General features: G+C 37.4%; 1 protein-coding gene and 2 long non-coding RNA genes across 21 annotated transcripts; 2 read left to right on the top strand and 1 right to left on the bottom strand.

Annotated features, from left to right (window-relative positions):
• Positions 1-36: 36 nt before the first annotated feature.
• On the top strand, positions 37-4874 carry LOC121072644. The gene is made up of 2 exons (XR_005821349.1): positions 37-175; positions 1488-4874. It is a non-coding gene; the product is annotated as an uncharacterized LOC121072644 (long non-coding RNA).
• Positions 2810-23579, bottom strand: CFLAR (CASP8 and FADD like apoptosis regulator). 18 transcript variants are annotated; one of them, XM_040562440.1, is made up of 11 exons: positions 22660-23579; positions 19645-19946; positions 17226-17657; positions 16287-16392; positions 14946-15081; positions 14681-14778; positions 13541-13592; positions 12812-12861; positions 11558-11636; positions 6709-7222; positions 2810-5779 (listed from the first exon to the last, which is right to left on the bottom strand). In XM_040562440.1, exons 3-11 carry the CDS (start codon positions 17519-17521, stop codon positions 5641-5643), a joined length of 1470 nt encoding a protein of 489 aa, XP_040418374.1. In that variant the 5' UTR covers positions 17522-17657; positions 19645-19946; positions 22660-23579; the 3' UTR covers positions 2810-5640. The 18 variants fall into 18 exon arrangements, with proteins under 18 accessions (XP_040418374.1, XP_040418377.1, XP_040418370.1 ...); XM_040562443.1 differs by having other exon boundaries at positions 19645-19788; positions 23421-23533; XM_040562436.1 differs by having other exon boundaries at positions 19645-19788; positions 22641-23533.
• On the top strand, positions 23092-24424 carry LOC121072643. Of its 2 annotated transcripts, none has more exons than XR_005821347.1 (2): positions 23092-23234; positions 23532-24424. It is a non-coding gene; the product is annotated as an uncharacterized LOC121072643 (long non-coding RNA). The 2 variants fall into 2 exon arrangements; XR_005821348.1 differs by having other exon boundaries at positions 23099-23238.
• Positions 24425-25821: the final 1397 nt, after the last annotated feature.

A 25821-nucleotide genomic window follows, 5' to 3' on the forward strand; every position in this document is an offset into this window, starting at 1 on the left:
AGGCCGCACGCCAAGCCACGCAGCCCAGGGCTCTGGCAGCAGCCGACCTCGGGACTCGCCAACTTCCTACCCCTGCCCCCCCAGCCGAGGAACTTTGTTAAATACAGCGGGGGGGGGGGGAAGAAGTGAGCTGTAACTCTTACTTTAAAACGGCTGGCTACCAAAGGTGAAAATAGTAAGTTCATAAGAAAATAATGGGGGGATTGAATGGGAAAGATGGGACAGGACCGGTTTTTTCACTGAGCAGCAGCTTGAGACCTTTGCTTGGGGAAATGGTGCCTCAATGCAGGCTGTGTGCTGGGCCGACCCTGCTGCTGCCTTGCTGCATTAAGGGGAAGAGGGGAAGGGGCCCTGCCCAGTGCAGCCTTCTCAGCTCTGTCCGCAACTCCTGTGACACCAGCATTACGCTACACCCCTAGGTCAACGCATCCGGGTGGGATGAGGCCCATGCGTGAGCTGCTCATGCACGTAGCTGCTGTGAGCACACAGACAAGCACTACATTATTTCTTGAAGCTCTCCGTCCTTGATGCAGCCAGCTCCTTTTTACAGAACTGTAGCAATGGGACAGCCAAATTTAGCGAGCCGCAAAAGGTCTACATGTGAGTCAGCCAGGAATTTCAAGAGTTACTCTGGTCTGGAGAGACAGAGATACTCAATCAGATGCAGGAATTTTCTTCTGAAAAATCAGATCTAAACCCAACGTTTTTAATTTAGTAGTAACAGCCAATTTTGCTAAATTGTGACACTATTTTAGTAATGGCACTGCTTCAGACCAGCTTTCTTAAGTTTTCTACACATTAAGAACTGAAAATACACTCTCAGAGTAATACAAATTAAAAAATACATCATATATAAAACCAGACACAATCCATGAAGAATTCCTAGAAGACTTTCACTGTCTTACTAACATAGAAGCTTAAAAAAATAATACCATATTAACCAGAGACAAAAACTGTCAAATAATTCAGTATGGGAGATACAGTTTAAATGGAACATGAGACAGACAGCAGACAGACTACACATCATCATCCACACAGCAGTTTCTCAGCAACACCATACTGCACGTCAGAAATTTAAAGCCATGGATACCAGAAAAAATTCTCAGTGTCATAAAAAGCTTCTCTGACTTGGATATCTGTAACGGGGGGGGGGGGGGGGTCACCGTTACTTTGTATACAGAGTTGAAAGGGAATATAAAACATACAGAATGCTGCATCCTCAGCTGCGAACAGTGTTAACTTCCTCTTAAATGTAACTTCTTTTCTGAATCCTGAGTTGGCATACACTGTAATTCATGTAACAGTACAAAGTAAACTGCATTTATGGCTCAGTCATATCAGTGTAGGTGGCTGAGAAAAGTCATGCTACTACTTAAGTCCAGAGTAAAACATCAAAAAATCTCCTGCTTCATCGTTGTATCTTCTGAAACAATGGAAATGCATCATCTATATTCACCAATTCTCTTTTCCATGTTCCATATATACAGCACACACACGAGTACAAGGAATTTCCTTCTCAGCTATCAAGAAACTGGAACTGAAACTATGCCACGGAGCAGTGAGGCTGACAGCCTTGTTCCACACAGTAACAATGCAGGAGCAGAGGCGGCGTGGTTTGCTTTCCCTCGTTCAACAGCAGGTTCAGAACACTAGATGTTTTGGTAGCCCATGACCATGAAATTCCACTAGCATGTCGCTTTTTATGGTCCTGTGCTAACAGCTTAAAACCAGAATTAATTTATCCCCTTTTTCTTTAGCTAATGAATTGACATTTCATTCAACCTACCCATCTGCAATGCATGTACAGCTTGATGCCACCCACGCCCTGCATCCACTCACTTTCCAGACTTGAATATTAGATGCACCTTGCAGAAAGAACAAACAGTTCCTACCACATAATGGGGGAGTACAAAAATCTACAGGAGAACTGACAGACAACAAACAACATCACAAAATTCCTGCATGTCAGTAAGTAATTACTTCGATGTTACTTTTCACTCCCACTCTTCACTCTTGAATGAGATATCAAGGCAATAAATACTACTTAGATGAATGATTACAGAATGAGTACTGCTATGGATTAAGAAACTACTGAAGGTCAAGACACCAGAATAAAAATTCAGTATCTGAGACCCATGAATGCTGCATGAAACACAAATCCCCACAACTTTTTGGTCATTAAAGAGTTGTGATTGCTTCTGATCTGAGTGGCCAAATGCAAAGTGACTCCTTTCCTTTTTTACTGCAAGGATTATTTACAAGGGTCTCTACAGTTTTCAAAACAGTACTTCTTTATTTCCTAAGAAAGCGGATATGGACTTTACTTTGTTATACAGGAAAATGAAGAGCATGTACATGTCTATCCCCAACAGAAACCTACATTGTCACAAAACTCTCAGAAACAGAACATATCCTATTGCTACTATTTTAGTAAGTAGTAAATTCAGTAGTATTTAGTAGTTAGGCTTAGCATCACTCAAACACTCAAAAAAATAAAAAAGTTGCCAAATCCTGTAAGGATATCCACTATTATTCTTACTTCCTTTCTCCCTTTTCTCCTGTTATCTTCTTTCTCCTTCCAATATTCATGCTGTATTTCTCCTCCAAATCTTCTTTTCCCTATTTTTTCTTCTCTTGGTTCTCCCTACCATTCCCCTTCTTGTTTCTGCTTGAACTTTCAGTATTTCTTTCCCTTATCTCTCTGCCTCCTCTTGGTTCCGTTCTCCCTGCATTTGGTGTCTATAAGGCAGCAGAAGTGCTCATCACATGTAAAGGCTAGTAAGGAAAATGGGAAAATAATTAATTTCTGAGAGGAATCACATTTATTAACATCACATACACATATATGACAACTAAGAATCACACCTTATTTCTACAGCCACAGAAGAGTCTGTATTTGTTTCATACCATTTGCTTCATTTACCAGCCACTATAGGAATTCTTAAGATTGCAGATCTGTCATTTGATAATCCTTCTCTTACCCTCTCAAAGATCAGCAAGGTAGAACTTCAAAATTACACGTGTGCTATACAGTATCGTATGCTAGTCAGTTATGAAGTATTCAGTTAAAAATGAGTTCTATTCTTATTATTTATCACATACAAGCTGTAAGTTCTCTACTTGTGTCTGTGTGTATAATACAGAAGAACATAGTTTTTAGACAAACTATCATTAAAGAGAGAAGCAATATGGAATTAGTGTATAGAAAGAACCAGTTTAACAGACCCTTTCTTACAAATTAGAAACTGAAAGGAAGAATTGACCTTTCCCATCACCACTATGACGTGTTTATTTCCAGATCTATAACACCATGAAATTTGATTTAATACTTTTTACATTAATGCTTATAGAGAACAAGCTTCTAGAGAATCTCTGGATTTTGAGAAAGTTGATTTACTATCATTTTTCTTCTTATGCTTATGCCTTATAATTACATAAAATTATAGTAACAAGTAATACACGTACCCATAATTTCAGACAATTTTGGGTTACATTTCCCAATTCAAAGCTATTAAAAAGTTCCCATATACTTTAATTAACAAAGACACTATAGCTTATGAAGGGGGAAGAGAAGAGTATGGTGTGCATAGGCTTGGAATACAGCCAAAGTATTTTTCTGATTTGTGCAAAAAATTATCACAACTGTGAATTCACTTTCTATAGTTAACATGTAAATAAAACAAAATACAAAATTAAAAAAGACACCACCTTAAGATTTAATTGTAATGATATAAAACATACTTTATATACATTATACAAAATTATATATTAATATAAATAAATACATATAGTAATCTTAATGTTTTGTATGGATGGTTAAAGAAAGATTGTAAGGTAAAGCCTATTCAGTGTGTTTCTCTTCCTGGTACATTCTAAAAATCTTCATCAACCAGCAGTTTAGGAAACCAAGTCTCAGAAAGAAACTGAACCTACATCACATAACAAGGAAAAAGGTTCCTGTGTGCTTACAAGACTTAGTTATCTCTTCTGCCAAATAAAAGTGATTTTTATTTTCAATTATAGAAGCTACCTGAAAACTATTTTGATTTTTTTTCCTGAATACAAGAAGACTGTTTAAAAAAATAAGATATTAAAAACAATGTCAAGCCAACATCCAGAAGTACAGCATAATATTGAGGGATAAAAAAGTCACTGCTATCAGGGTAAGTTTAGTGGCCATGGCTACCGTAGTTAGTAACAACACACTACTGCTAGCTACCTTTTAGACCTGGTCTATGCTGAAAAACATTGCTGGTAAAGTGATATATAAAAAGCACACCTGCTTTTTGCTCAAATAAAATGCAGGTGCACTAGCAAATAAACCTTTTTGCCATATTTTTGCTCAAGGAACTAGCATACATATGGTGTAATTACACTAGAAATCAAGGAAGGCACACCAACGCCTTGAATTTTATTTTTTCTGCATAGGAGACTATAATATAGTATTAAAAGTTTGCAATTAGCCTATTTAAGTAGGGAAGAGAATGCCATAGATTTATCCTCAATGAATTTCAATACAACACATCCAGGTTTTACTGTTATATAGCATGCAGGTCAACTGAACTCTTCATGTAAAGCATCTACTCCACTAGAGAAAAAAAAAATTACAATTTGCACTCCTACCTTTTCCAGGAAGATGAGGGCAACTTGAAAAAAGAAATCAGTTGAAGACAACATACCCTTTTCCATAAGCAAAAGCGATGTGTGTGAGGAGTGGTAAACCTAATTTAATTTGGTCTTAACAGGCAATGGTTGCTACGTTTTGGTTCAAATGTGAACAACAGTGTACTTTTACAACTATGCCTGGTGCCACACATGTGAAATATGCTTCAGCTTCTACAGAGCATCTGCCACAATCCCCCCCGTTTTTTTTTTTTTTAAACTGCACAGACAACCATAAAACCCTGCCGCATGTAGACTCATTTTTGCATCAGCGGAAAACAGCACAAATCATGTCAGACTGTCTGATTTATTAACATACAACTCTTGTATGCTGTGGACAGTAGTGATGACACAGGGTTATGGGTGAATCACAGCTTCTAATACACCAGACAGATAGAATCCAAATGATTTAAAAGACCATCCCTCTCTTCCTTACGTTTTGCTAAAGTCTGTGGAGGCACACAAGTCAGAACTTGTTACCAAAGAACTGGTGTTGCTGGGTAGGCATCCTCTCCTGTCGTATTTTTCATTATTAAGTGCTGTGAATAAGTACCTGGTCAATTTTTGAAATTCAGCGTGCAAACTGTTAATGTTTTGCACTGGCTTGGTTGTTTTAAGCAACAAAATATGAGCCTAGATCATTCACTGATACCAGGTGTGCTAAAATACAAACACTAAAAACACAAACCCCTAGAAAACCCAACTGTACAGTTTAGAGCTCTTTATACACTGTTTACCTGTTGCACTTGGTTGTATGGTCTGTTGCTGGTCTATGCAATAGCTGTCATTATTATCCAATCTTTCAGAGCCCTTTGTATTAAAATATAAAATCTAGTGCCTTAACAACCCAAAATGCTTCTAAATCACTGGGTTTAGAAGCAACAGACACTTCAGATACATATGCAATTAAAGTGTGGGTGAAAGTGGATCACGGTAAGCATTTCTCAGCTACTTCAAACATATTCTTTCCAATAGCGGTTAAGTGGGAGAAAGAAAAAGTTTTTTCCTCAGTGTGTGCTGGAGCAGAAGTGAATATTGTTGGCTTGGGTCTGTGGTCTTATTCCATTCATAGACTTTTCTGTTCAGTTCCGTATGGATATCTAATATAGACAGTTTCCTGCAGCAACAAAAGTAAAAGCTTTTTATTAGACAAGGAAGCAAGACACCTTTTAAGAATCCACAAGGTAGAAGATAACTATAGACTCGACAAGGAGAAAGTTTCTTTATTGCAGATGTTACACCTTTAAAACACGAAGTTGAATATGCATTTTGGAAATGTTATATCCCAAATCACCATTGTCACAGTGGTTATGCTGACATCATGATCATCTGTGATTTCTCTACAAGGATTTGTGAAAAGATCTAAATCTTAACCTGCAACTACATTGAAAAGCAGTTGCTAGCTCCCTGTTAAGTCAGTTAAACAAAGAAAATCACTGTTGCTAAAGTTATGTATCTAAGCATATCTGATTTTTGCTCAGATCTCTTTTGATAATCTCTTTAGATAGACTAACATCTTCTGATAGTTTTAATTCAAGATTATAAATTGGCAATCTTGTGGCTTCCTAAAGCATGGGTGAATTGTATCTAAACAAAAGGACAAAATCCTCCCCTCTCAACTGCCTTTTTCCTGAACACTGACTTCTTAATTTGCAAGCAAATCCATTCTTAATGATTTAAGAGGCAATTCTCAATTTGACAGAAGCCTGGTGTGCACCTCATATTTTGGAAAAAGGAAGATTTCAAATCCTGCCTAAAGCACTAAACACTAGAGTAACAATATACATTACCCAGCACAGGTTCTTTCTTTCTCACTCTACAAGCCTCCATGCCACAATACACTTATTTTACTCTCCAGAATCAGAAGCTTCACTCTCACTCTAGACTACATTCCTGTGACATTGTTCCAGGACCAGGTACGCTTGTCCTTTAACATATGACATCACAAAGGCACTTCGCAAGACCAGAAACGTTAAATTTCATCTTATCTCTTTCTCTAGGACAGTAGGCTGCCCTAGGAAAAGTTTTTTCCTATGTTTTATTTACCTTTTATGAGGATTACGGAGTAGCTCAGCCAGACAACGCAGATAATATGAGGATGAAGTTGGAGATTTTTCTATTGTAGACACATCCACCTTGCACTGACTCCAAAAGACATCTGCTACTTGGGGAATAGTGAGTTTCAAAGGAATTTTTGCATTAGCCATCATTTTATCATCATTTCCATCTATTTCCAACAGACTAGTACATTCTTGCTCATTTTCAGGAACAATATAGCTCTGAATAAAGAAGAGCTTTGGTTTTCCTCGGAGTTCAGGACATGAGTCTGCCAAAAAGTATTTCTTTATTTGTTCCAAAGGGAATCCAGTAAAAGTCTCATCTGTACAGAAGATGCTCTGAGGATTTCCACGGCTGACCAATATGCAAATGAAGCTGTCACAACTCCTGTGCTTCTGTAACCCTGCAACTTCAAGCAATGTTTTATTCATGGCATCCATATCTAAATGTCTGTGGCAACGAACATCATAGCCTAAGCCTCTAAAGGTCTCTTCCAGCACATCTGAAAAAAGCAAGATGTGATTAAATCACAGCATATCAAGGCTCAGTCGCAACTATCCAGAAGAACTACAGTATTTACAGTATTTCAGTATTGGAAATAGGATGTTTATTTCATCACAATAATTCAAAAATCAGGAGTACTTGATGTTGATTGCAAAGTACATTACATACACAGTGCTATATGCATGTTGTCTTTAACATGAGTTATGCACATCCTGACAGCAAAGACACTATTATGTAGTGTGTAATTTGTTCCTAATTCCAGAGTTTTTTGTGTTTTCATTTAGAGCCAATATCCCAGATTCCTAGGATTTAAAATATCAAGCAAGAGAATACATTAGAAAATGCTTCACATAGAACATTCTTGAAAATCGTAAGGAGTGCACCGTATAGCATGGGAAGTTTGTTTCAACTTTTTATCTTTCAAAAATTACTCTGAATGGTTATTACAGATGCACAGAACTGGATTAAAAAAAACAGAGGCTCCCTTTCATCAGTCAAAAAGGAACCTTCTGCAGTCACTTATGCTTACTATTATATAAAATCAAATTAAAAGTCATGAGTTCCAGGTGGAAAACTGTAACAAGTATGTTACAGTAACAGAATGGCATTTTCAGGAATAAAATGCTCAACTATGAACTTTTTCAAATATATTAGAAATTAAAACTGTAGGCAGCCAAAAAAGAACAAGATTAAATCTATTGTAACTGTGTTAAACTTGTGCTGCAGGAAAGTATAATATGCTTTGAATAACTACTTTGGATGTTTATTAATATGGGAGTAAAACCAGATGCAAGCTGGTTAAAACCACATGTATCTAACTACACATTCAGAGAACCACAAGTTATTACTATGACTTATAACTGGAGCATCATATCTTTAATATAAACCACATATACATCACCTATACACAGTTTCTGATAATAATGACAGGAAATAACAAGTACCACTTTTATGCAAAATGCTTTACAGGCACGAGAAACTAGACTGTTCCTTGACTTCAAATGTTTAATGATCCCTAATTAGCAAAGGCTATTTCAGAGGTAACTGGCAGCAAAGCAGGAGTTGCACTCCCACACTGTCGTCCTCAAGAAACACACAGTGAAAACATAGAACGCATCTCTTAACTTACCTCAGTAAAATACAGGGTAGATACAAACTCTGCATTATAGCAAGCTAATGAACAGAAACTACTGGGTTTTGTTCCAGTTCTGTTAGTTTGATAAAATATTTGTAAAATACTTCCAAATCAAAATAAACGTCTGGGATATTTTTGAAGTTGAAAGGAAAATACACTTTATTTTAGACAAAAAAAATATGCTCTGAAAATTCAGGTGGAAGACAGGATCAATTGCAAAGGTATTTACCCTGGAGTAACTCAGTACCGTTTAGGAGTTATATACTTGATGAAGCACTTCATCCATTAGAGGGCAGTAGTACATAAGCAAAACAAGAGTGCTCTTCCTCTGATTTAGTTACCTCACTAGTGCTGGCGTAAACGGAGAAAGATACAATCCTTGGTATGTAACTTTAGGCCACACATACACCGTGTCACAATTAAAAATAATACACCCAATAAACTGTTAGAGCTGATATCTTTGTTTAACAATGAATCAGAAGTTATACGTGGTAAAGGTTTGAGATACAGCAGTTTTACCTTGAGACGAGACAAAACAAGGGATTACATGTAGCAGCATCCCTAGATCAACAATCATTCCCCAACATACCACCAGCGACTTCTGAGGATTTTCCCCAATTTATGTAAAAAAAATAACCTTCTCTCCTTTTGTTTACAACATAAGGATAAAAACTAATTTCTAAATGGAAATGAAAAGAGCAGCCAATGACGATTTAAAAAACAGCAAGGAGTATTCTGGTTTCCACTTTTATCAACATCTGATGAATTCACATTGTTTGTACTGGGCATTTTCAATTTTGTGATCCTTGTTCCTACATCATTTATCATTAGTTCAGCTTCCTCATATTAAATCCTGCGATACCTACAGACTCCGATGCATACCACAGATACAATTCCAAACTTCCTCCTTGCCCTCTTCTCTCTCTTTGATATTTTCAGGCTTCAGAAGTGACTCCACAAGTCTCAAGTAGTTAATGCATTTCTAGAAATTCCTTTAAACAATGTCATACGCCTTGCACCTCATCTGAATCTCACTAGAACAGTAATGTATTTCAGTGAAGTCTTGCTTTCTACCACATTAAAATGCTGATGATGGACTGGCAACATTTAAAATCTGAGACACGAACATGGCTTAATTCCTTCTGCATGCAATGCAGACGTATGGAGACTGAGGCACATCAAGACTTGGTTTGGGTAGTTTTGAGACAACAGCAGCAAAGCCATAGTTTAAAGGTAAACTTGGCATGCCAGATGCTGAACATTTGGCCTATTTTTATCATTTCCAGTCAGCAGGATCTTCCTCCTTCACATTTATACTTCCTTTACTTGAGAAAGTACTGAAGTGCCTATACAAGCACAAGAACAGCACATTTTATTTCTCGTTTGTGAGCATTTTTCTATTTCATAGCAATTACTGCAAAGGAGTCTACACAGTACATTGCACGTGAAAAAAATCCGTGCCTTCAGAGGAAGGGGAGACCTAAATTCATTTATGTCTGACTGTGAACTGACATAGTTCTTTCTTTACCTCCTGTTTTCTGAAGTGTATGTGCCCTGTCTACTTCTATGTTGCTTTATTTAAAAACTCAGGACTGGCATAATGAAATACTCCTATTTAATAACTCAGCTCAGCACATGCTCACATCCCATCAGAGAAATTTAAAGAGGCAATTTTGCAAACAAGGCAATTTTTAAATTTCCTGTCTTCTTAAGCTCCTTACAGTGACATTTCTCAAGCAGTACTTTTTTTTGTATTTACTTTTAAGAAAAAGAACTAAGTAATTATTTTGGTACTGGACCAGACTATACCATGCTGCCTTCCAGATTAAGGCTGCGTAAGTTTTTTGAATCAAAAAGTCTATTCACTAAAGCTACCATGAAAGTGAGAAGAGGGGAGAAGAACAGAAGCAGGCAATAGGACAGAACAAAATTTTTGATCTCAAGAGCCCCAACCCAATCTTTCATTTCTTGGCAAGAAATGTTTTCTTTTTTTCCTTTCTTTTCCACTTGGGGCAAAGTCAGCATAACTTTTTTTTTTTTGAGAGTAGAAGAACTATATTAGATTGAACAACTTAGTTTCTACACATTTTTGTTCTCCACTCCCCCCTTTTGCAAAAGAGGTAATTTATAAACTTGCTGGGATAGACAGAAAAACATATCTCAAAGGATGTTTCCCAGTTACATGTAAGTGGGTTCAGTGCCTTCCCTTGTCTCCATGCATGGCAGGATTGTGAACCTGTTTAGCTCCTGATACCCTACGGGCAAACCATTATTTTAAATAGTTTACCTAAAATACTATTATCAAGCAGACAGTAAAATTTTACTTTGTTTGTGTTCTGCACCCACTTCTCTTCAATAACTGCAACAGTAATAGCAATTGGTCTGTCTGCTTGGAACATTAGTTAGAAGTGAAAAGATATGCCCACAAACCCCCCTCCCCTACATCTCCTACCCTAACCTATTAAAAATAATCTGCAAACATTCTCTCAATTTTTATTTTTGGCTTCATTGTGTTCCAATGACCTAGAGAGGGAGTTTTTTTGGGGAGGGTGAGGATGTGGGAAGGGTACAGTTGTTTTTTGCTTATGCGAGGATCTTATTTTTGGATTCTTCAAAGGAGATCACAAAAATTCATTTTAACCACAGCACTGACTACCTTGAATTCTAGATGCATTTTTTTTTCCCCCCTAAACTAATTTGGGAGGAAAGAAAAGAATGCACAAATTTCCCTCCCCTCTAAAATTATGGTAACAATTTCAGTTAAACTGTACAAGATGTAACAGAGGAGTAGGTGCATTATTAATAAAGGAGCACGTGCCTTCAGCTATTCAAAATCTGTGGTGTCCAATATGATTACTCTTCAAGTCAGTAACAGTTTTGTTTTTGCTGAATGGTGGGAAACATCATCTTTATCATCTCTGCCACTAACCTGCTCTTTGACTGTAGCTTAAGTATTCTATTGGTCTCTCTGGACATCATTTTTCCCCCCCTTTCTATTCCCTTATAAGTTCTTTCATTTAGATATTCTCAGGTTGGGCCTTCCAACTCTGCTTTAGAAGACTTACTGTAATTGATAGATTAACTATCTTAGACAACATCACTCTTGCTTGGCTGGAAAACATATCATATTCTTTGTACTAAATTGTTACAATTATCTGAGAATAATAGGATAAGGAACTTCAATTTCCAGAGACTTACCCGTGTCATTACCAATACAATCTATGATCAGGCATATTCCTAAAGGTTGACTTTGCATTCTGTACTGATCATTTAACACCTGAGGAAAGTGAAAGACAAGTACCAAGTTACTATGTCACTCCCTCAAGCTACAGACTTGATTCTTTTGTCAAATTTAACTACTTCTGACCTATTCAATCACATTTTGTTAATTTTCCCACAGAGTAGCTAGCAGAAGCCTACCTACTAGAATTTAATGTTTTACCTATGCAACAAAAATTCAGGAGACACAGATTCATGGTTTTTCCCTATTTCATGCACAGGCTTAACTTCTGTATTCTTCTAGTATTCAATCTTATTACATTAATGGTCCATAAACAAAGATTAAGACTGGACCACGAATGAGAGAAGGAAGTTTGAGAGTAAACTTGAATTCTGAATAGACCTTCAAATGGTGAAGGAAAAAAAAAGCTGGATGGGGCGGAGGGGCTTTTTAAAGACCTGGTCTATGAAAGCAATGATCCTTCTATAGTCCTTCCAAATTAATTTCTTTAAGTGTAACCACTACTAAGATGCTGGGAGCTATAAGCTTCGTATTGCCAACATGACAAAGTGACAAACGCGACAAATGTAGAGAACTTCTGTGTTCTTTAGGTGTACAACAGCCATTGCTCATCAGAACAACAATTTCCTTATTTTATTAGTGTAACAGCATGAAGCCTCCTCATTCCTCAAAAACCTGCAATGACTCTACACAATCCATCTCTCCTTAAACACATAACAATTTGCTATAGGTAACTCCCTGCTCCTGACATATAGCAAAGCTAGCAAAAACCACTACTATTAATCCTTACTATCCTTATTACTAATACACAAAGCACATCTTTCTCCTATCTGGAGAGCAAGGGCGTAAAAAAGAATTAAAAAACAAAACTGACCACACAGAAAGAAGCCCTGTCATTTCTAATGCAAGAGGTCTGATTTCAAACAGATTTTGACTTAGTCTCTGCTCATGAATATGCAGTTCCTTGTGCACAGGCTTTTTGCACAGTTGCTTGCAGTATTATCTTGTATCAGCAAGTATTTTATATTAAAACTATATTCTGCAAAAGCAATTCAAAGAACCTCTTTATCACCAAGGAACATATGGATGTACACACTGTTCCTGTAACATGCAGTTATAGGAAATCTCAAATGAAACCTAAAGAGAACTGAGCTAAATACCTACAGAGGTTTTTATCACATTTGCACATATACATATGCATAAGCACTTACCTTATGAGATGCTGGTCCTGATTCTTGAATGGACATGTGGACTGGTTCTTCTGTGGTTAAAACATACAGAAGTAATCTCAATGTATAGGTAATGGTAATACTTCTTTGACAGCAGATCAGTTAAAAAGAAACCTATCTAGTTTGGTCAAGTTCTCTCTTCAGTTTCTCAGTTCTCTTCCTCAGTTTCTGTGTATGGTACTAAAGTTAATAAAAGTAACAAAAATGTTCACTTCTGACATGTTACTTGGATTGCACTCTACATTACTTGTGACTAGGAGGAAGAAAAAAAAAACGAGCAAACACACAGTCTCTCTCCTATGCTGAGAAGTCAGTCAGCTATTCTTTTAAAAGTCAACACACACACACGGTATTTGCTGGACAACTTCCTGACTTCATCAAAACTTAATGAGCATAGATGCACTACACTGGCTTCCAGAGTTGGCCAGACAACCTCTTCCATAATTTTATTAATAAACTATTTATTCAGTTAAAAAGTTGTGGAGGTGGACGGCATCAACAATTCCGAGGAAGTTTTAAAATCTGGCAGCACAAGCAAAACAAATACAAGAACAAATAATAAGACAAGGCCCAGTTTGTAGAGGTACCAAATACCTTCTGCTTCTGGTGACATCAATTGGTTTAGTGACAGCTATCAAAAAACTGCCATTCTTTCAATAAATGAAATTAACTGTCTCTTAGATCAGCAAAGATGAGGTAAGATGCTCTTACCTTGAAAAAAGCTTTGTCCATTTTGTGATTTTTCTTTGCTCATGTTCTTGATCTAAAATGAAGAAAGTGGTATATTTTCATTGTCTTTCAAGAACAAATAATTGTATCTTCCAAAAGTACAACCCAGTAATATTTATCTTCCTCAATAAAAGAATTACATATTTTGTGTTCACATCCATCTGCTATTTAGAATTACAAAACAACAATTAAAAAAATAGGAAAGAAAACAAATCAAAACCCTTTGTCTTTAAAAAGTTACCAGTTTTCTAGGAACAGCAAAGAAAGTTTATTCCCTACAGTAGTATAATAAATAATAAAGAAAAGTCTGAAGATATGAATTTTGTTTCCTATATAGCAGCAAGGAGGAACTTTCACCAAAATCAAGAGGAAATTAAAATAGTATTATCACAATATAGATAGTCAATGTACTCTTTCCCATTAGTAGTTTGGAAAACAATGCTGTTCTTTGTTAGTAAAAAGAAATCACATCAATATTGTTTTGTATTTAAGCTTTATACATATATATTTATTAGATGTATTTCAGAAAACATTTCTATGCAAGGCGAAAGACTTCAAGAAAGGTCACGTTATTACAACATCAGATCTAACCCAAACATAAAAAGTACTGCACACAATAGGATTTGATTCAAAGTAATTGGGTGGATGACTTTTGGTATGTTGACAGACTTTGGTTAAAATTAGATTAAAACAAACACAACATCTGAAAAGCTCTCATTAAAAAGTAAGCTGTAACCTTCTGCTAACAAAGTTTAAAAGCTATTTTCCCTGGATTTTGCAAAGTCCGCAAGTACGAAGAAGAATACTGTGTTCTGCAAAGAACAGTCAAAACCCCAAAGTAGCAGAAAGAGCTTTTAAGATATAGATTTCGTATTCCCAACGAATAGGAAAAAAAAAAAAAAAACAAAAACCACAGAAGCTCCCTAAAGGAGATCTTTCCCAGTGTCAGAAAATCTAAATCAGGCCTTAGACCCAGCAAACAACAGGAACCAGAGAAATAAACCAAATAATGTTCTTGTCACTAGCAATCTCTCATTCCTTAGGCTCTGCAGAGATGAATCCCCTTTCAATGTCTTGCAATACTTAGAAATAAAAGATCTGTCTGATTTATTTTATACTTACCTCTGAATTGTAAGGAGGATCAATCAGACTGAGATTAGGGAGAGATGCCTGAAGTGCATTTACATACACTGGCTGAGAATGAACGGAGGACATAAAAGCTGAAAATTTAACAGAAACACACAGAGAAATACGCTGTGATATATTAACTGTTTGAAAAGCCTAAACCCCTGAAGCATGCAAATACTCTGCCTTGTAATTTCATCTTTAGTAAGAGCACATCTGATAATTATTACCAAGACTAACCAGCGCAAAAATATCATTTTACCTTCTTGTTTGTACTTCTTGATCTTCTTAACCAGGTCTATCCTGTGAATACTTTGGAAACACTCTTCTATCAGATCCAGCTGATTTGGAGCCACCAAATTTAGTTTCTCTAAGTCAATCACTAGAGCTAAAAAACTCTGTAAGAGCAACAGAAAAACAAACTGTTGTCACAGAATATCCTGAATAGGAAGGAACCCACAAAGAGTATCAAGTCCAACTCCTGACTCCACAGAGGACCACCCAGAAATCAAACTATTTCTGAGAACATTGTCCAAACACCTCTTGAATGCCGGCAGGCTTAGTACTGTGATCACTTCCCTGGGGAGCCTGTTCCAGCACCTGACCAGGTGGTAAAGAACCTTTTGCTAACATCTAACCTGAACCTGCTCTGATGCAGCTTCATGCCATTCTCCCAAGTCCTAATATATCTCAGTAATTTGTTCTCTATCATTAAAAAGAAATCCAGCAAACAATGTGGGCAGGTGTTAAAGGTTGTAATATTCAGGAGCTAGACACATTACTGCTTAAACACTAAGAAGGGATTATCTGGAAAAAATACCAAGAATTCTTAGTATTATCACAGGAGTGATAAAAATTAAAAAGTGGCATTATTAAAAGCAATTCTAAGTTTTTGAGTAAACAGTTTGGCATTTCCTTGTTACTATGTAGCCAGCCAGACACATGGAATGTCACCTCATACGCCACAAAGTAACAGGTAAGAAAAGCTTTGGGGAATTTGCAGGTATTCTCCCCTTCTTTGGTAAAAACTAACCAACTAACGAACCAAACAATGTAAACCACCCTCAGAAAAAGATGACAGAAGTCTTCCGTGTTCTGTGCACAGTGGTCAAGCTTTCTGAATCTTCTCTACTGAATCTGTGCTTTCTCAGGGCACTCAGAACAAATATTGTAAGTACAAGCATATAGAGAATGACATTATTATTAAAGTTATTCTTTTGTAAATGAAACAGAACAGGAGAGCACAAACATAGTAAGTGCTGTAATAAATCAAGATACATTTAATACTATTATTGGTTTGAAATTCTACATATTTGAGCTTTCAGATCTGTAACACTGAAGAAAGGTTTTATTTTTGCCTTCTGCCTGTGAAGTTTACACTAACACCATTCACTACAGAAACTCTTCACTGTTCTCTCCATTTCTTTAGCTTATTTTCTTGCATTAAAAAAACAAGGAATGAAATAAAAGCAACTACTCCTTCCACACTTGACCTCTATCTACTCCTGCCTCACTACCCCTTGTAGTACCGTCTCTTCTCCTAGCTACCTTGCTTTTTACTTCAATCTCTTACTGCTTAAGAAGAGCAGAAGAAAGATGTTACCTTATCTTTTGCCAATTTCATACGAGGTACATAATCTCTGAGTAGAAAAACAAGAGAACCCACTTCTTCTTTTTCCAGATTCTCATTAATCTCTACCATTAGTACCCTGAAATAAAGTTGAGACATTACTAAAGGTTTAGCTTTCAGCAAAATCCTACCCTTGTTTAACTACCCAACTTTTCCTACGTTCCAGTGGGAATGTACTATTCCCAACTAAACAACAGGAAAAGAGCCTATCCTGCTCCAAGATCCAATTATAAGATACTTACTCTTGCTTGTCAGCACTTGTGTTAACTCAGACTGACTGCTGGGGAAACAGAAGTCTCCTTAATATTTCAACAGAGATGAAGTGAGAGAATATAAGACAACATAACACATCTTTGACTTTTTTTAACCTAGCAGTTATGCTGCTTTTTTTTTTTTTATTTCCATTAAATGTCAACAGAAAAATCTTCCTTATGATTACATATATTTATTTCTGAAGTCTCTCAAGGGAGATCACTGGACCTCCTTCATGTAAGCCTCTTAAAACTAAAGAGAAGAGAGCAGTAAGAGACAAGTCACCTGAAAAAAGACGTATCATGAGGCTATGTGCAAAAAGCAAACTAGAAAAGAAAATACCACTAATTAATGATGTTCCTATAAAGCATCATTTCTATCTACTGATCTAGAACTATACAAACATTATGATTTTCATTGATTAACATATACAAATTGCGTGAAGATAGATGCTTCTAATGCCATTACTTTTAACAAGTTACTAAGGCTTACTTTAGGGATTAAACTAGACATTCTTTTCATTTTAACTCTTGTATGATGTGCATTTCTGCCTTTTTTTTTTTTTTACCTTCAAGACATAGTAAAACAAGCAAACCAAGAAGTGCACAAACACATGAATTTTTAAAATAACAGAGTAGCTTTATAATCTGAAATAGATACCTGTAATCGGGGACAAGTCTAGGACTCCTGGCAAGGTTAAACTCCACTGTTATTTTCTCAGTCTTCAAGATCCTTCTCAGCAAATCAAACCTCTTAACCCTGTACAGCAGCTCAGACAATCCAAGAAGAGATAGTTTCTCTCTCTCATTCAGAGCCATCAAAAGCTCTCTCAGGTCAGCAGTAGCCAAGTCAGGAACAAGGTCTCGGCAAAGGAAAACCATTATCTCACCTTCTTCTTTATCCAATTCTTCTTCAATTTGGTGAATAAGAACAGCTGGCACTTGGCACTTGGTCATCACTTTGTCACTGTCCCTTTAGAAGTGCCAGCCTTCTGTCTTTTAAACAGAAAGCCAACATGACATGAAGCCCATGTCTACCACAGCACTTATCTGGTGTTCAGTCACAACTGGATGCATTTTTACATAAGTAGTTCTGTGGAAGAGAATTAAAACTCTCTAAAATCAGCAATCTACACAAGATCACTGATAACTCTCCTATCTGACATACTTCAATTACAACTAAAAAGCCAACTTAGTCTATACAGACCTCTCGTTCTCAAGGGGTTCTCCCAGCTGTTCATTACAGAACAAAAAGTAGTTGGTAGGTCATGCTGGTAAGAAAAAATTGAAGTTCTTTTTACAGTAAAATTACCTTAATTCAAGCCTGTAAATTCCATAGGAAGTGAAACAAAAGTCATCAGCTTGCTGATGAGCGTAAATATTTCAACTGCTTCTGGAAATAAGAGTGAAGTTCCACTGCAATATAAGTCTAAAGCTCTGACCCCTTTCCAACAACCCACCACCCTCCTGCCCACCATTACCTTTTCTGCACTGGAAGTCTTAAGACATTTTTCAGGAAGTGTTTTGAGAGCTAAGAGGTAGTGTAACCACCCATTGTAGACAAAACGATAAAAACACCAACAAGCAAACCACATATAAAAACAATGTTATCAAGTAGGCACTTTGCCTTAAATGAAGCCAAAATAAAATAAATATTCACAATGTAATATATTTACAAATTAATTATCTTTAAATCCAGGAACGAATGGATTGTCTTAGTATCATTTAAAGCGATTCCACTCTGAATAAGTTCATGGAGTTCTAAGGGTTCCCCCAGCACTCTCCATGCTCAAAAATGTCAAAGAACCAACTGCACAGAAAAAAAAATCCAACCTTCTGTATGCAAAGTGGTTAACTCTGAAGGTATAGTTAAGCCACAGGCCACCTTTTTCTTCATGTGACATTTATGTTTTATCATACTAAAAACTGAAATGAAAATTCAAAACAAGAAAGAAAAACCACCCTTGTGATTAACAAAATAACTAGGGTGCTATGCTCAGTTTCCACTGCCACCAACTACGGAAATTCTATTCTTCTCTGATCCCCATTACCCACACAGAGAAAGGTGAAACGAGCAATCTGAAGATAAATCTTAATCCTTAAAAGGAGTCCAGTAACTACACTGTGCAGTTTTGTGTAAACCATTCTGTAAAACAAAAGCCAGTATGGCTTCAAAGACTAATACATTGTAAGATGCTAAGACCTGGTTAACATTTTTAAAGCAGTTTCCGCCCTTTGTTACACAGTTTGGAAGTCAATATCAACAATGTCACATATTGTGTCCATGCATTAAGTAGATGAGTTCACTTACAAACATTTTTTTCCAATGCTATTGAAATGAAAAGAAGAACTCTATACTCTTACTTGACTTTCCCCAGAAAATGTGTAAGAGCTGAGTTCAACTAAACCCATAGATTGGGTTCCACTACCCATTGAAAGAGCAAACCAAATTCAAGTTCCTAGGGCAAAGTCTCTCTTTATCTACACCTATCTTAGTGAGTTGTATTTTCTATGGAGTTCAGTGGACTGCAGTGGATTTTTCATACACTTACATACCACAGTGCAAATGAGACAGAACGTATTTGCAATAGTCCTCAAAATGTAACTGAGGCCACCTGGACTCATTTTCAGATACACAGAGCATTCAAAAGCTGCTGACAGTAACAAGGCTGCAGATACCCTCCTCCCATATGAAAGCATTTCCCAGGTACATACAGCCAGGACTTTCAAAAGAGCTTGAGTAAGTCATATGTGTGACTCACTCTAATGGGAGATGGAAATGCCACTTCTTTTGGCCATTCCAGAAATCTCAGATAAACTTTTTTAAACAACTCTAATTGATTATCTTTATCTAATCTTTTAAAAATATTAAAAAAAGAAAAGAGGTGTGCATGTGTGTGTGGAGGGGCGGTATTTCCTAGAGTTAAGATTTTAGACATGAAAAATTAATATTTGTATTATCTAAAAATAATCTGCCTTTAAAAAATACAATTTATTTTTGTGAGCTTCCGTTATATAAATCACATCCTCATTATGAAAAAAAACATTGATCAATACTTCCAGTGCTGAATCTCTCTTACCTGTTCACAATCCTATCCATAAGGACACTGAAAAACTGTCATTTGATTGTTGTTGTATCACTGATCCATATCCAGCACACAATAGTTTGCAACCAGTATTTTCCAGTGATGGTCCATAAACAGTTGATTGTATCAGCTCATTTGCTGTTGGTCAGATATCAACATCACAAATTACTGCTACTTAGTTTTGTAAAGTGAAGGTAAAAAAAACAAGTAAAAATGAGCTAGGATCCCTCTTTCTTCTGTATGAATCCATTGATCCAGTGAACCAGGAATGATGCACCAAATACAAGGAATAACACCTGTGCATACATAATCATTGGTTAATAGCACTCACTCCCCCCATGGGGTTCTAAATGGGCAATGACTTAGAGCAAAACGATGTGTTTCAGTATCTGAAACAGAATTTGTAACTTTGCATCCAAAAACAACGCGTTTTGATAGCAGTAATATCACACTACTCAGATAAGCCTGATACATTCCATCTGCATACAGCTGAGGCAGATGAACTTCACCATAAGGGATGAAGGGCCTCACGCACCACCCTTCAATCTGATATGAATACCTTTGCAAACATCACTGTTACAGTTATGACAGCTGCAACAGAAACAAATAAAGAAAAAGAGGTATGCAATGACAATGTAATACCCAGAAGTCTGGCTTGCAATTCAGATCTCATGGGCAGTGTGCAAGAGTTGCTGAATGCCAAAGAATATAAATTCCTTACAGGAAGGAGAGGGGAAAAAAAAACAGCTTAGCTTCTCAAAAGGAAAAACAAAAGTTTATATTCATCAGAAATAAAGCCACCCCAGTAGATTGTGTGTTCTTGTACACGTGATTTGCCAATATCGCTGCAAGAAAATACTTAACATTTTTGTCTTTGGTGTTTCAATGCAAAGCTTATGAAGTGGGAAGATGGTTAAAAAAAATTACCTAGAGTACTACACATTCTCATTTTAAAAGAGATCCAGAATCATTCCAAACAGCTGAAGTCAAACACCACCACCAATACTAACAGTAACATTAGCGGTTGAATAAAGGTCTACACATGGAACAACAACAACAAATCTCTTTCTTTTCTGTACTTGAAGGAAACCCCCAGGCACAGTGAGGGAAAATAACTGATGAAGGGACAGTTTTCTCTAAGTCTAGCTATTTTAGCTCACTCTCGCCCCAATTTTTCAAGGAAGAGCTCTTCTGGGAAATACTTGCGAAGTCTCTATGGAGAAAACCACTGATTCTAGGGTGACTCATCAGTCCTCCCATCCCCCAACAAGGACTGAGAGAAAAACTCAAGGAGGTTAGTATCAAAGTGCACTTACATACCAGATTTTGTTTTTCATTAACTTTGAGGCTTTCTTGAACAGAACTGACAATTTTAAAGTTGAATTGACACCTATGGATGAATTTCTCATGTACTGCACAGGAAAACACCTCTGTGACTGGTCTATTTGTCAAAGTTTGCACTGACTTTTGACTCTTGGTAAACAAGATTTAAATATTTTTTTTTAAAGATAAACCTGAGACTATAAGCAAACATATTTACTTCTTAGAGCACAAGGCATTTCCCTTCTACACTAGACAAACAAGATAGAAAAGCACCAGTATGTTAATCTGCTTCTACAAAGCTAATGAATTTAATTACACTCCTATTTTTGAACTTTTTCACATTGCCCACAATTCATACAGAACTGAACCAAAATCAGGTCCAGATTTCTTTTATTTCCCCCAAGATGCAGCAAATAACAACATACTAAAACTTCATACACAAAGACATGCAAGGATATACTAACTCCCTGCTGGCATTAACAACTGGAGATGTATACATTGCTCAAGCAATTTTACTCTTTGATGTTTAAAACCATGCTTAAACCTTTGCTCCCATGACTGCAACACAAATATTGCACAGCATACAAATACCAGTGTGATTAGCAAGGCAAAGCATAGTGTCCTGTATTAATTATAAGGTCATCTATCATGCCTCAGATTAAGAGGGAAGGTTTTTCAAAAGAATTTGGGAACCATTTCATACTTTACACTCTGTCTACAGTGAGCCTATCACTTCAGACAGCATTTGTTTCTTTAACATTTCACAACAATCTCTACAGCAACAAAAACAGGATATATAACATCAGTGGGCAGGGTTATTTGGGAAATGCTCTTTGTTTCTTCCACAAGATGAACTCATGTGGAAGCCCCTACACAAGAGATGGAGAGTAGGTTACTTTACTACAGCAGGTACTATAGCTACATTTAGTGCTTTCTCCATTCTGCTTAGTTTGATGAGGTAGAGGTGGTGAAACCACAGTATTAGCTGCCTTTTGAATCCGTATAATCTAGCATTTTTCCATGTTAAATGATTCAGAGCATGCTCCATAACTTTAAAGCTTCCCTGTAAAAGAACGAGTACGTCATGGTAGGAGATATCCAGGGAAAACAGGGAAATCCCACAGTAACTTTTACATTTCTTATTACTGTATTAGGCTTAAGTAGTCATCGGTGTAAACTAGTAGTGACCACACAAATTTCCATTTAATAATGGAGCAGTTTAGCACCCCAGTCATCCTAATAAAAAAAAAAAACAAAACACGACACACACACACAAAACGTGCACACACAAAAATCAAACTACCAACAAAAATAAAATTGGCTTTACCCTAGCGAGTTTATGCAGATTCTCTAACTACGTCAATTTAAATCACACTTGAAAAATAAAGAGAAAGGAGTCTCCGCTCTGCAAGGCAAAAAGGCAGTATCGGAATTTCCTTTCTCCTCACGAGCAAGGACGGGCTCAAGCCCCACTTGCTGCGAGCTCTCCACATCCGGCTCAGCCCGGCCGCCCGCCCGAAGGCCAGCCCTGCCCGCTCCCCAGAGAGCCCGGGCTTGGGCACGGGGGGAGGGCCCGATGCCGGAGGATAGTGGGTTGGGGCGCCTACCTTTAAGGCGCAGGCAGGAAAAAGTACGCAGGAAAAGCAAGAGATGAAGGTATAACGCACCGAAGCGCACCCGGGATACCTCATTTACAGCAGCGGGAGCAGGTTCAGCATTGGGAGGAAGAGGAGAAGGGGGGAAGGGCGGTGCCCACTTAGCAACGCGCTCCCCTATACCGGGCGTAGTTTCGAGTAGCGCGGCGGAGGAAATCCTGACTGCGTAGTATTGCCTTTCTTTCTCTTTCGCATTCGAGTTTCAGAGCACGACTTTTTCAAGTGCTTTTCACTCATGCTTCTTAAGGTTATTAGCGACTACAGCCACCCCTCCGCGTAGATAGCAGCAGTCGCTGCTCAAGGCTGAGATCTCCCCTCACTGAGGAACAAAGACGCTAGTTTCAGTCACCATACCCTCATTATTCATCTGCCGAATCGTGTTCGTCAACCCTTACGATTTATCGTGATTCCAGCCATTTTGGGGCGAGTGAATGAAAGGTTACGCTTTTGTTTTGCAGTAATTCTCAGGGCAGCAAACACAGCTGCACAAAAATCTGCCCACCCCAAAATGGCGGCCGAGCTGAAGCGAAAGGACACGTCACCTGCGCGCAGCCCCCGCCCTTACGCACAAAATGGCTTCCAGCTCCCCGGGGTGCGGAAGAAATTGTGCGTGCGTACTATCGTCTTTCTCATTCGAGTTTCAGAGCGTGACTTTTTAAAGTGCTTTTCGCTCACGCGTCTTAAGGTTATTAGCGACTACAGCCATCCCTCCGCGTAGATGGCAGCAGTCACTGCTCAAGGCTGAGATCTCCCCTCGCTGGGGGACGAGAGCACTGGTTTCAGTCGTCATACCCTCATTATTCATCTGCCGAGCCGTGATCGTCAACTCTTACGATTTATCGTTACTGCAGCCATTTTGGGGCGAGGCGAACGAAAGATTACGCTTTTGGTTTTGTTTTGCAGTATTTCTCAGGGAAGCGAAGAGAGTTGCGCAAAAACACCTCCCCCCATACACCCCCCAAAAATGGCGGCCGAGCTGAAGAGAAAGGAGACGTCACCTGCGCGCAGTCCCCGCCCTTACGCACAAAATGGCTTCCAGCTCGCTGAGGCGGGGGGGGTGGCGGAAACACTGTGAGGAAAAGGGGCTGAGGGGTAATCTTGTAGTTTGTACGCGCATCGACCGCAGACGACTTAAGTAGATTTTCAGATGAGTAAGGTTTACCTCTATATTTTTCCGTCTGTGAGGCTGGCAGGAAATAGTCTATTGCCAGGAAAGGTTAGTATTATACATGTGAAATAATGATCTTCATAGGAGTAGAATGTGTATAATTATTAAGAGATTTGTATATTCTACAACATTGGCAAAATATGTTCATCCTAAATTAAGGCAACAGCCTAGGGCAGTGACTAAAATGCTGTCTGCCTATTAAATCACTGAATGATACTATCTTAATTCATAAATATATGAAAATTACATAGACTAATTCAGTGTAACAGTGAACATGCTCAATATATCTATGTAAAATGTTGGTAATGTGGGAATGTTCTTTTTGCACAGAGTTACATTGTTTAAAGGTAAGGAATGTGGTATGGAGATATGCTTGCAGTGATAAGAAAACTTAGCAGACGACCTTGTAAAAAAGACAACCAGACTCCTTAGAGCAATTAGGTGAAAATCACGGTGTCAAGTCAGATAAGTGAAGAAACATTACCATTTCAAACAGTAAAAAAGTAGAAAGAAATTTGAAAATTAACAGGCCAGCAACTGAAGGCCGTGTATTGTCTCTGAAGCATCAGATAGGTTGTGAACCTGGATTACCCAGTCTATGGGGAAACAGGGGAGGGTCCCAGTCATCGAGAAATAAAGTATATAAACTGTACTGTGTGACTAGTAGGTGCGCTCCTGCTTGTGGGACGCCCGCCATGGCAATCGCGAATAAAATTGCTATTTCACTGAGATCCTTGCCTGAGCCTATGTTATTGACTACAGAGTGTTTCTCACAGTAATATACAATAAACTCTGAATAAACAAAATGATGTTTAAAAAAAGTTGTGGAGGAATGCATTAGTTTGTCAGCCAAACTAGATTTGTATCAGTGTATTTTACATCTTTTGGTCCAAATAAAGTAAGCAACACACCAATGAAAGAGCCTTGAACAATGTCATGCAGAGATGTAAAAACACTGTACAGCTGCCACAAAACCAGATGTTTATTGGTTCTAAAAATAAAACTGGTAAAATTTCACTCAGAAAAGTTGTGTAAAAATACTTTTTAAAAAATTATATTTAAGCCTTTTTTTTTTTTTAAATAAACCTGCAATTTGTGACATTACTTCAAAAAACTTTCCAGTTTCTCCACAGTGAAAGTAACTATATAAGTATCTAGTGGTACTAAAAATTCATCACTTTTGCTTTTCTGTTTAGTGACACAGACATCATTGTCTGGATTGAAAACAGATAGTATACCCTCTTTTCCTTATGTTACTAAGGGCATAAGAAATATTTAAAATAGGATATCTACCCAGTGTTAATTCTGAACACTGCAGAGGACATTCTGCCAAAAAGCTGTTTTCTACTATATTTTTCACTCCAGGCATTCTAAAAACACTAGAAGCTGTTGTACAATGCAAGGAAAAAAATGACGTTTAAAACAAAAAATATAAAAGAATAGGTATAAAAGAATCTGTACTAATGCAAACTTACAACTGAAATTGGATACCAGAAAAATGAGTTCTCTTTTTTTCACATATTTAAATTATGCTAAAGTATATCAGAAGTCGTACTAGGATAAGGTACAGTTAGTGCTGAGTGAAACGTACCCATTTGCTTAGTAAATATGGCAGAGCAGTAAGTTTTAATTTCTGGATATTACACAGAACAGTTTATTTTGGTGAGTAGTATCTGCAAATTAGTTAATTCTTCAATATGTTTAAGTGTAAGGTTTGGTATTTTCATATACTTTTAGGCAGTGTTCGGTACTTTTTAAAGCTTTACGGTAATATTTTTTATTTAGAGAGAAAAGTTATATAGGAAATAATAAGTTATACTTTTAAGAAATGATAAGTCATGCAAGACCACCAGCAAATAATAGCTATTAAATCTTTAAGTAATACAATACAGTCTCTCTCTTAAAAGCAACACACATTCTTGATTCAATAGAATGCTGGCAGGACTTTGAAGGACTGGGCTGACAGTTTCCCCTGTTCTTTAAAAGATGGTACAGCAAGCCCAAGAGCATGTGTGTATCTTGTTT

Source organism: Cygnus olor, chromosome 6 (assembly GCF_009769625.2).
Source record: "Cygnus olor isolate bCygOlo1 chromosome 6, bCygOlo1.pri.v2, whole genome shotgun sequence".
Lineage (NCBI taxonomy): Eukaryota > Metazoa > Chordata > Aves > Anseriformes > Anatidae > Cygnus > Cygnus olor.

Coding starts and splice junctions, on each gene's coding strand:
- CFLAR (XM_040562440.1), bottom strand. CDS start 17,521: ATGACCAAGTGCCAAGTGCCAGCTGTTCTTATTCACCAAATTGAAGAA. Junction 16,393..17,225: donor AGACTTGTCCCCGATTACAG/GTATCTATTTCA, acceptor ACTTTATTTCAG/GGTACTAATGGTAGAGATTA. Junction 11,637..12,811: donor CAGGACCAGCATCTCATAAG/GTAAGTGCTTAT, acceptor CACTTTCCTCAG/GTGTTAAATGATCAGTACAG.